This window comes from Labeo rohita, chromosome 2 (genome assembly GCF_022985175.1).
Source record: "Labeo rohita strain BAU-BD-2019 chromosome 2, IGBB_LRoh.1.0, whole genome shotgun sequence".
Lineage (NCBI taxonomy): Eukaryota > Metazoa > Chordata > Actinopteri > Cypriniformes > Cyprinidae > Labeo > Labeo rohita.
Window position 1 is genome coordinate 34,854,263 of NC_066870.1, and position 12,730 is coordinate 34,866,992.

At 32.2% G+C, this 12,730-nt stretch overlaps 1 protein-coding gene across 4 annotated transcripts in view; it reads left to right on the plus strand.

The window, feature by feature from the left end:
* Positions 1–12,730, plus strand: part of pde1cb (phosphodiesterase 1C, calmodulin-dependent b) — a 95,378-nt gene that overhangs the window by 56,755 nt on the left and 25,893 nt on the right. For all 4 annotated transcript variants that reach the window (XM_051136238.1, XM_051136244.1, XM_051136253.1 and 1 more), the window contains one exon: positions 10,952–11,065. In XM_051136238.1, coding sequence (XP_050992195.1) covers positions 10,952–11,065 — 114 coding nt within the window. The remainder of the gene's footprint in view (positions 1–10,951; positions 11,066–12,730) is intronic.

Below are 12,730 nucleotides of genomic sequence, written 5' to 3' on the forward strand. Positions count from 1 at the left end.
ACAAAATATTAAATAAATATTTAAATAAATATTTCAGCCAATAATATTGCGGCTCCTTTCTTGCGTGCCATTTTGAGGCACATGCGCACGCTCCCCAGGGAGGTTTGAAGTTTAACGGATCACTTTCATTTTCCCCTCGTAGAAATGCTAGTCTGTAAAGAAATGCTCAGCAACGCGACGCTCACAGACCTAACTAATCGGCGTCGATTATTTTGATAAATTAAATACCATGTACGTAACTTAGTCCGTAGCGTAAGTGGTAGAAAGTCTTTTTAAGCAATATAATAGCTTTACTGGAAGAACAAATCAAATTATAAATCATTATTAACTTTAAATGATTGTAGTGTGGCCATTTTCCAGAACATCTATTCTACAAGCAAGAAAAAGGCCAGTGACAACACTGATAATTAAAAGTATGTCTTTACCTGGGTTTTTGACGTTGTAACCTGTGTAGGATATTTTAAAGCCCTCCTCACTGCTGGACTTCTGCATTAGTTCTGGTCTGCTATTCTTCTCCTAGTGAATCAGGCTTAATTGAGCTGTTAATGAAATATTAATCAGTGCTGGACAGACTGTGTTTCACAGAGAAACCAATCTTTGAAATGCTCAGAACAGACCTTCATGCAATTAGCCACGGTTTGGAGTATTAAATTGGAAGTGAATGTTAAAGCGGTAAATCTAGTCTGTGCTTAAGACGTTAGTATGCATATTAGTGTCTGGTCAAGAACTGCTCTTTTAGGTAAATAAATACAAGTGTAGGACATAACTTTTTTTTGTATGCAGAGGACAAAGTGTGGACTGTATTCTGAAAGAAGAGCAAAAGTACATGTTTAACATAAGAGTTTCTTATGCAGTTTCTCAGCATAGCTTGCTTATTAACTTTGGCTCGATGACTAATGAATATTTTATACTCCAATACAGTATGTTTGTTCTCTTGAGCAAAATGTGACCAGTGTAATTTACTCTGACATAATTTGCTATTTATCTTGCCTGCTAAGGCAGTTAGGGTCGCTATTTCAATCGCTCATACATGCTAAACTATTAGACGTTAAAATTCACCCCCAAAATGTTTTTACAAATCGTGATTTACTACTTTAAATCATACAGCATGTTGAAGAGAGGTGAGCTGGTACGTTTCTACTTGGACGTGCATTGAGTAGACCAGAATAGAGACTTGGGGGTGGGCTTTTGACTTGGGCAAGTAAACAACCACCTTAATAACTGCATTGCAAAGCCCTGGCAACCACCCACATTACCACAGCACAGTGGTGGCGTGCTTGGCACAGACAAGCACCTACAACGAAGATGAACTGCGGCTAGAAGGCAAAATGTGAGGAGAGCAACACAGCCAATACATACTGATATTTTTCTAGTGTTGTCACACACACCTTTCACCTGTGTTCATCACCTTGGTTGAGTGATTTGGTCCTTCCGCTCTTGGGTCAACAAAGAAACTCCATTAAGAATGAGTCACCGTACAGGCTGCAGGTCAGTTTTGCTTCCCTTGACAATGTCAGCTGTCACGTGGACACAATTGAGATTTTATCCGTGTGATACAGAGGTGTGAGGTGGACTACGGAAATCAGAAACTCCTCCAGAAACCCAGATCTTTAAATACAAGTTAAAAATATTATATATATAAAAATGGAATATTTAAGATTTTTTTTTTTTTTTTGAAAAAGTATTTTATTCTCACCAGGGCTGGATTTTTGTTTGATTTAAAATACAGTACAAATTGTAAAAATGTGAAATATAATATAATAATATATTATATAATTTAAAATAACATTATCCAGCATCATTATCCAGTCTTCAGTTTCACATGATGTCACATAAAATATTTCTTTTATATATAAAATATTCTTAATGTTTGTGTATTATATGAAGCAATACAATGTCTTCAAATTTAATATGGCATCCTTAAAATACTGCTACATAAACTGCACACTATGTTTTGGAGCAGAGCCATGTGTCCATAAACACTAGCTGATGGTTGTGGGTTGTGTGTGTGTGTATGTACCAGGTCAGTCTGCCAAAGAAACCCATGATGTTTTCATCTGATAGAGTAATATGTAGATTTAGTGACCTTTCAGAAATTGGATTGCTTTTATTGGATTACAGCAGGCGACAGTGTGACTAACTGACCTTTTGTTCGGGAAAATAAGGACAGAAATCTTTATACCCCGAGCGCCGCTCTGCATCCATCTCCAGGCTATATGACACTCGAAAATGTATTTAGTCACAGTGCAGTTTAATTATTATGGATTTGCAAAAATCCAAGTGTGTTTCGTAACCTCAAATTGCATGTGTGCAAAATCTATTGAGCTATCCCATCATGCACTGCATTCAAAATCATTTCATAGTTTACAATCCAACTCTAAACCTCTACAAAATAAGCTTTTGATATAAAACAAAACGGAGGCTACCTTTTTTTTACTTCTTTCTTTCTTCCTGTCTTTCTTTCTTTCTTTTTGCTAATTAAATCTGCAACCAGTGACATTAATAGCACTTTTGAGAAATCTGATTAAATGATGTACATGATTTCTTTAAACACTAATCTTTAAAAAGATTAGTCTGGGTAACATAGAGTTGAAGTCGAAAGTTTACATACACCTTGCAGAATCTGCAAAATGTTAATTATTTTACCAAAATAAGAGGGATCATACAAAATGCATGTTATTGTTTATTTAGTACTGACCTGAATAAGATATTTCTTAAAAGGCATTGACATGTAGCCCACAAGAGAAAATAATAGTTGAATTTAAAAAAAAAAAAACCCCGTTCAAAAGTTTGCATACACTTGATTCTTTATACTTTGTTGTTATCTGAATGATCCACAGCTGTGTTTTTTTTGTTTAGTGATAGTTGTTTATGAGTCATTTGTTTGTCCTGAACAGTTAAACAGGTCCCACAAATTCTTTGGTTTTTCAGCATTTTGTATATCTGAACTTTTTCCAACAATGACTGCATGAGATCCATCTTTTCACACTGAGGACAACTGAGGAACTCATATGCAACTGTTACAGAAAGTTCAAATGCTCACTGATGCTCCAGGAGGAGAAATGATGCATTAAAAATGCTGAAAAACCAAAGAATTTGTGGGACCTAAAAGATTTTTCTGAAGAACAGCAGGCAGTTTAACTGTTCAGGACAAACAAGGGACTCATCAACAGCTATTATCAGTCTGGTTAATGCATGACCCATTTTTAAACTGGACTATGACAATATTCTGATATCAAAATAGTTTTGTGCATGTAAACACAGTCATGTGATTATATTTTTTTCCTCATTAGGAGCATCTGAGAAGCAGAAGTCTTTATTTGCTCTCAGTAATCTCACTGCTGTCCAGAAAAATGAGATTTAAAAGCTGTCCTTTTTGAGTGTTTTTTTTTTTTTTTTTTTTTTAACCCTATAGACACAGATAGTGTTTGTAAGATATACTCAAGAGTCTTCTGCCATCTTTTCTTCCCCAGCATCTCCCACATGCCATCTGGATCCCTCAGTAACTGTCCTCGTCTGTTTAATCCAGATTACTCCTCTGTTTTTCTTTTAACCGACACGTCAACACAACCCATCAGCGTCTGCTGATTTCCTCCGGTGTTTGTTTATCTGATGTGCTTGTGTCATTTACTTCCAATTTGTGTGCATACTCAAGAGAGGAAGCCTGGATATGGATTTTGTACAAATGCCTTAATATCTTTTTCGTTTCATTTTGAGAATAAGTGATGTGTAGGGTGACCATACGTAGTCTTTTCCTCTGGCCAGGAATTCTAAAGTGCCTAAAATGTCTGAGGTTTGCCTTAGTTTTTTGTTTTCATGCATTCTAAGTGATGACTGAAAAGTGGGTTGACATAATCGACCAGTCGCAGAGCGCAGGAAGGTGGGATCTACAAAGAATGGCCAAAGCAGTGAAAATACATGTGCAAGTAATTTACGAGGACTGTAGAGCGTAGAGTATCTTATATATTCCTCAAGTGCTATGTGCTTTTGCAAATGAATTTTTTCTACAAATGGACAACATTAGTTTATTATAAATGTATTAAATGAAATCCTAAACAGTATTAATACAGTTTTATCTAATTAAAAATTAACAGTTTCCTTTTTTGTATGTGTTTTGCTGGCTACATAGAGTGCTTCAAATCAATGTGATTGATTTCAGTTTGTATGCTGTCTAGATAGCAGTCTATTTAGCTCACTGGGGGTTGGAATAGTGCCACGGTCACCCATTAAGATGCTAATTTATCACTTTAAATGCTTTCTTTGAACAGTTTGGCTTTAGTTAGAGTACAGAACTATCAGAAGTGTACTTAACTCTCCCTTACCAGCTGCTACATCGCAGCTTTTCTACTAATTGCATCATGTTTGATCACTACCGTTTTGAATTCTATAGCTAAATTTTTTCTGGAATTATGAAACTGAAATATTTACCCCATTGTGTGTGAGTCTCTCTGTCTGTCCTCGTTCTTTGGGACTTTTACCTATGGAGAGCATGTTGTTCATTAAGGCTCTCATTAACTGTCTAATTACCCAGTAAAACAATGAGCTGACATTTCTGCAGACCCTGGCAACACGGTGTTCCATCATTATTTCAGATCGTTCGTCATTAATTGATTTCCTGCCCAGTCTGACCCTTAACGCACTGATTGGCTGCCACTGAGAGAGAGACTGAAAGTGAATTAGTGTTGTTGTTTCATTAATGTGTTTCTAGAGTCACTCATAAACCCTTGAATGCTAAAAAAGTCATAATACTTTCAAAGAAAAACTTGTTGTGAGGGTTTGAATGGATAATATCTAATGAATGGCAGCTTAAAGCAGACATTTAGATGTTTGGATGTTTTATGTGGTTGCTTCATTCTACTTTAAAAAAAAAAAGTGTTTAATTAAATGTGTTACTTGCCTTTTCTTTCTTATTGTGAAAATTGTTTCAAAGGAAATCCTACACCTGATTTTTTTTTTTTTTTTTTTTTGCATTGCACATGTGATTTCCACACAGATGCATGGCTGTGCACACATCTGCATGGAAATGAGCATCACTGTGCGTGTTTTCTCTGTATGCGTGTGTGTTTTTAATCTCTGTGTGGTGGCTGTGGCTCTGCCCTCTGCTGCCCCGCTCAGAGATCAGCTCTCTAATAAGCTGTTGGATTGTTTGGCCATCACATTTTCTCTGCATTTCAAACTGTTTCCAGGAAGAAAAATAATGGGCCGAGGATTAAACGAAGCTTGAAGCGGGTCTTATGATGCCTGTGGTTTGAATCAAACCGAAATCTCAGTTTAGCTGTCCCTTGTTGTAGTTAGTGCTGCTTGCTATTAGTATTGCTCATGTAGTACTTAGTTCTGGGGATTTGAACAAACCCATTGCGGTAAACTTTAGCTTATGACTGCTTATAATTGCAATAATACTTCAATTTGTGTTGCCTTTTGGCAAAGAGGTGTACTATTATAAATGTTATTTCAGTGCCAAAAAATACTCAACTGTTTTAAATATGGATAATAATAATAATAATAATAATAATAAATGTTTCTTGAACAGAAAATCAGCATATGATTTCTGAAGGATTCATAATGATTTCTGAAGAGTCATGTGACACTAAAGACAAATGATGCTAAATGTAATGATGCTGAAAATTTAGTTTTGAAATCACAGGAATAAATTACATTTTAAAATATATTCAAATAGAAAAGTTATTTTAAGTAGTATTTTTTTTTTTTTTAATGTAACTGTTTTTGCTGTACTTTGGATCAAATAAATGCAGGCTTGGTGAGTAGAAGAGATTTTAAAAAATCTTAAAATCTTACTGTTCAAAAACTTTTGACTGGTTGTGTATTTATTTATTTTTTGTATTATTTTAATTTTAGTTCAGTTTTTTGTAGTTTTCTTTTGTTATTTATTGTTAATATGATGATAATAATAATAATAATAATAATAATAATAATAATTATTATTATTATTATTATTATTATTATTATTATTATGGTTATGTCTAGTTTTTATTAATTGATATTTATCAGTTTTAGCTTGAGTTATCTTAGTAGGTCAGCTGAGAAATGTTGTTTTGGGAAGTATAGCTGAAATAAAAAATGTATTTTATTTAAAGTATTTAATTTTAGTTAACAATAAGAACCCTGGATATTACTATTCTAAGTTGTCGGACTTCAGTTAGTTTTTACCTGACACGCCATTAAAAATCTACTTTCTTATATTTATAGAATATTTATGCTTTGTTATATTTCATATATTTAAGAACACAAACAAACCATTTAAGATATCTTCTGGAATTTTTTTTCAAAGCACTCCATATTCATGACAGCCCAAACCTGCGGTGGCATCTGTGAATTTCTCACTCACATTGATGCAAATTCAATTGGAGATTCATTAGCCATGAAAACAAGGCCTGCCTCAAAGCAATCGAGCAGTTCTGCATGAATATCTCATGAGCAGTCAGTGTGAATGGTGGCTTTGCATTGGGAGACTGAAATTATAGCCTGCTGGATCAATCCATGTTCAAAATGGAAGTTACACTATGGGCTCGAACCACTCTCTCTTTAACTCTCTCTGGCAGAAACCTCTTTTCCACAGCTATAAAAGCTCATGTGCAAGATGAATGGGGCTGATGTTTAATGTAATAATTCTCATGCTCATAAATGCTCATGGCTGTTAGCTCTAGCACGCCAACTTGAGCCTAGCCTTGTTGTGCATTCCAACAGATTTAAGCATGCAAAATCTGTGTTTTTCACCACACCGTCTCATTCATAACTATTTTATGTTCTGGCAAATTGGTGGCTAATTCTAATGAATTTGTAAAATCAATGACTGCTGCTGTGGAGCCAACAGTACTTGTAAAGTTGCAAGTGTAAACTGTAGAGTAGCACAGAATCTAGAACAAAAAAGTAGTATTGTGCTTGTTTTATGGAAGTTATATGACGTCGTTGATTTGTGATTGTGGTTTAAGTGCTTGCTGAAAGGGTTTGTCTTCAGCTGTTTCTTACAGTTTCTGATGTATTTATCTTGATTTAATTATATCAGATAATTTTATTTAATATCAGTTTATCAATATGTTAGCACATGAAGCACATCTTTGGTTACCTTAAAAAAACATGTTTGTGCAAGAGAAGCTTAAGGAAAGTTTGATGCCTGAATTCCAGACTTTGTTCCAGCAGGACTGAGTTTGTAAGGGTGAATAAACAAATCGTTTTACGGATTTTCCCCGTACAGTTTTCGAAGCGTGTGTGAGGTGAAGCTGCAGTTATTCTCCTGTGGCAAAAATAATCTGCTGAAGTTTCTCTTGAAATGATTTTGCTTTGCTGAACTTGACTGGCAGCCGCTGACACGGGCGGCTGTGTGCATCCAATCAAACGTCATGTTCCACCCACATGTCTTGAGACATCTGTCAATCCCGGCAGAAACGAGCTTTGTGTGCAGAGCGTTAAGGACGGCTATTGTTACCGTGCTTCTGATGGACGCCATTATCTCCCTGGATGTCGAACACAAGCCTGTTATGTTTTTCATCTTAAATCTTAAGCGATTTGCATGCAGAAAATAACTGTGTAGAATAAACTACCTAGACAAACAAGATCTCTTATAGGATTATTATTGTTAACTTTAACATAAAAAGTGTTGCTCAAATAATCATAAACATAAAATAAACATTAACCTGAAATACAATAAAATACATCAGCCTAGACTTATTTTATTTATGCTAGTTGCCAGGTTAGTCAAGGTAGTTCATGTAGATTAACTTAATACACTGAAATAACTAAAACTAATTAGACTAAAACTAACAAATAAACATTAATAAATACTGAACAAAATAAAAATAATCATGAGCACAACAATATAACTTAAACTAAACTAAAATTAAAGTGACAACAAAATATAAAAACCTTTAAGTTAAGTTTTTTTATTTTTCATTTAAAGTTAAAGTACTAAAAGATTTAAATAAAAAAATTATAAAAATGACAAAATTACTAAAACTTTTAAATTTGGGTGAAAAAAAATAATAAAAATGGCAAACAGCAAAATAACTACAACTAAAAATGACAAAAACAACAAAATAGCTAAATCTCTAACTCAAAGTAAAAACGAAATATTAAAAAGAGATATTTTATTTAAGCTTTTCTTATTTTCATTTTTGAAGTACTGAAATAATTAACATTAATGTATGTATTATATTAACGTATGTAGGTATATTTTAAGTTACAAAAATAATTAAAATACATTAAAAATAATAAAATTGACAACAAAATTACTAAAACTTGAAAACTTAAACAAAATATATGACATATTTTAAATAAAAAAATAAAATAAGTGAAGATATATTTTAATTGATAAAAAATAATAAAAATGACAAACACAACAAAGTTACTAAAACTTTAAAATTTAAACCACAAAAAATAAAACTAGTAAAAATGCCAAAAACACAACAAAATGACTATATCTGTAACTCAAATTAAAGTGAAAACTAAATACAGAAATTAAAAATTCTATTAAAAATGAACAAATATGAAACAGAACATTAACAAAAACTACAATACTGCATCAGTGATACCAAAATAACACAGGTTGTTTTAATTTTAAATAGTTTCAACTGTTTTTTCCTAGACAGCAGTGAGATTAAATTATGAGCAAATAAAGTTGGCAGGAAAAAACAAAGCAAAACAAAACAAGAAAGTCATCTTAAACTATAATTGAGGAACCTTTGAGTGAAAAATTTGTTTTCTGATTTGACACAGTTGGAAACGTCAGTGTTTTATTTGGCACTACATACCAAACTAGTGATGTTGGGTTTGATTGAGGCTTACAAGTGTGATTAGAGATCAGGTGTTGGGATGAACGGGGCTGTTGGGGTTTGGGTTTTCCTTTTTATCTGCAGGCAGCTGTCAAAACCTTGAGTGGAAAATGTTAATCTTCCCGTGTGATTGCATTGACCCCAAAGCATCGATGGTACGCCATTGCAGTGCGATTGTCATGGTGACGGCCGTCCAGCCGCCTTACCGGTGTGAATCGCTTTCACGGTAGAAAACACTACCTGAGCGGCTGGACGCAGGTGGGACGCAGCTGCAGTTTGTGCATCTGTAATACCCACTACTGTCACATTAGGATACAAATTTCACATATGAATATCAAATATATATACACAAACATGGAAATTACCACAGGGTAACAAACTACCACGTAGCATAATGTTTACCTAGCAGTCCCTATAGGATCACAGACAGATCAAATCAATGCGGTAATGTTTCAACTGCATATCTGTGTGCACATATCTGAAACCAATGAATCAATTGAATCTGTGACCTTTAGCACCCATCAATAAACTGCATTGCATCTTACTTGAGATTTCAATAATCTGACCTGTCATGTTGGGACACAAGGACTAATTAAAAAGCATAACCATTCGTCTCTGACATTTAGCTGACTAATACTAATATTTTTGCTGTTATTTAATGATGTAGTTTTTCCTCTCCATTAAAATTTCCTCAGACAGTCTAATTGTTTTAACAGACACATCAAGCACCGGAAAGCATTTGAGTGGTTTGGCTTGAAAGTCTTTCCTGGAAGACTGTTATTGAAGATAGATTTGATAAGACTAACAGCCTCAGTTAATCAATCCGTCTTAAAAGCTCAATTAATCAAGCTCAGTCTTACAAACACAAGCTTCGGACACTTCTGAACATCTGCAACAAATATTGATTTAAGTCAGTTTACCATAGGACAGAATCCAGTCATAAAAATGGAATTTACTGTATAACGCGGAATTTCATACAAGCAACACGTCACAATAAAAGTCTTGTTTAACTTGAAGAAACTGTGATTGAAATATATTACTTTATGTAATGACACTACCAATAAAATTATTAAAACATTATTTTTAGGGAATATTAGGCTGATTTACTAGCAAAATGTAAATAAAACAGAAAAAAATGATGATAATAATAATAATAAAACAATAATAAATTATTTTTTAATAAAATCAATTAATTAGAGATGCTTTTGATTATAAAAATTTAGTTAAACCATTAAGATGGAATCCAAGAAATTCATGGAACCACAGAATTTGGTAAAAATAAACAAAAATAAATTTTAAAGAGAAAAAAAAAAAAACATTTCATAGGGCCATACTTTTTTTTTTTTTACCACATTTTTGTTAAACTATTAATAAATTGCAGTTTAATTGTGTATGTTTCATGATTGAAATTAATTAGACATGCTTTTTGATTATTATTTGTTAATGTAACCATTAAAACGGGGTCTAGAAAAAAATGGAATTTGGGGGAAAAAAAAAATAAAACAAATTTCATAGGGCCCTAACGTTTGGTAAGATTTATTTATTTATTTATTTATTTATTTATTTATTTATTTATTAAATGCTATCCTATTCTCACGGTGGCTGCATTTATTTGAGTAAAAATACAGTTAAAACCTGAAAAATTATTACAATTTTAAAAAACTGTTTACTGTTTGAATATTTTTTAAAAATGAAATTTATTTCTGTGATGCAAAGCTGATTTTTAGCATCAATACTTCAGTCTTTACTGTCACATGATCCTTCAGAAATCATTGTAATATGCTGATTTGAAACGTATTATTTTTATTATTATATTTTTGTGGAGTCCGATGCTTTTTTGGGGATTCTTTTCAAAAGAACAGAATTAATTTTAAATTGAAAATGTTTTATTATTATAAATATAACCCTATATATAAACGGTAGTGTGTGATATATATACAAAATATAAATAAGCCATTATGATACTTTCATGTTGCATCATTTCTAGATTTATGTTTTTATGTTTTCAGGCAGGGAAAGTTAATATTGATCTTTGTTTTGCAGAATTAAATGCTGAATTTGTCGTGCTGATGTTGGCTGGTAGTCTCAGATAATTGCTTTGTAAAACAAACAGCCATTCAGTTGTGTTTTTAGAATTAATGTATGAGCATGTGCTTGTTTTGCAGATTACGATGCTTGGTAAAACAGTTGGAGAGGGGAGAGGCGTCTCTCGTGGACCTGAAGAAAAACCTAGAATATGCTGCCACTGTTTTGGAATCGGTCTATATTGAGGAAACAAGGTAGAGTATGGATTTTGCAACGTTATTGTACTTTTCCACTCCCTGTTGCCAAACTAACCACAGGCAATCAATTTGAAATTATAATAAAGTATATATTTTATTATATTTTATGCATTCCAAACACACTGGTTTTCCCATGCTATTTTTTTTAATGCTATTTGGACTACATTGTACATTTATGATGAATAATCGTCTCCAGGCTGTTTTATTCTCTTCAAAATGTTTGACTCCACTGTATTGCTCATGAAGCCAACGCATTATTCAGTCTTTCCATGTCAGATGATGATCTAGCTTTTCCACACAATCCCTAAATGGAGTCATTGTAAAGGGAAAATTGTAAAATTGGTCCAGGATCAGTCTAATGGAGCCTTAAGCTGTTCACTCATGCAGAAAGAGGTCAATTCAATTAGCAGTTAAAGATCTGTGTGCTTCAGTCCCAAGATTGTTAGATTGAGTGAGTGTCCAGCTGAAGGGTCACAGGGGTCAACGCTACTGCTGTGTCCTTCAGCAAGACCTCCAAAAAAATGATTTTCTGTTAAGGATGTAGATATTTTTAACACTAACGAACTGGTACAATTATCTATCTTTCTTTAAAGAAAAAATACTTATTTTTGTACAAGTGCCATGCGAATGCAATGGTATATGAATATGATAATCAAACAGTCCATGCTACTTCCTGAATATGACCACAATAAATAAATAAATAAACATAATTTTTCGAAAATGAAATCTATTAAGTACCATTATAAGTACCATATATTATATTAATAATATTTATTCTAAACACAATAAAGTAATAATTACTTTTTTACTTGTGATGTATGGAATATTTAATATTTGCTGTACTGCTAATTTATGTTGGTTTTAATTAAAACTTTTTTTTTTAATGTACATTTATATTTATTACAGTCATTTTAATTGCGAAGTAATAAACCATTTTCCAGTCATGAGGATCACCACTAGGATTGATGGGAATTACCAAAAAATTATTAAATATAAAATAAATGAATAAATAAATAATAATAAGATGATAATATCAGAATAAGTTATTAAATTCTTATTTAAACACAAAATTAAATGTAACATAAATGATAAAATATTAAGTTATTAAAATAATATTTTGTCTTATTTTTTTACTTGTGATATATACAATATTTAATAAAATTAATGTACTTAATTGTCATTTAATGAACATTTTGTACACACACACATAATGCATTTCACTACTTCTTTTATTTTTTGTATTTGCTGCACTGCTAATTTATTTTGGTTTTAATTAAAACTTTATTCGATATTCATTTGTATTTATTACAGTCATTTTAAGTGCAATGTATTAAAACATCTCCGAGTCATGAGAATCACCTGAACCACCACTCGTAATAATGGGAATCACTTAAAAAAAATTATACTAATAAATAAATAAATAAGTTATTAAAATAATAATATTTTATCGTATTTAAACAATTCTTGTGATATACAGAATATTTCCAAAAATTCACGTACTTAACTGTCATTTCATAAATATGTAATATTTTCTACACACACACACACGTGTATATATATATATATATATATATAGAAATATAAATATAAATTAATTTCACTACTTTTAATTAATTTTATTTTACATTTATAATTACTGTACATTTATTTGTACAGTAATTT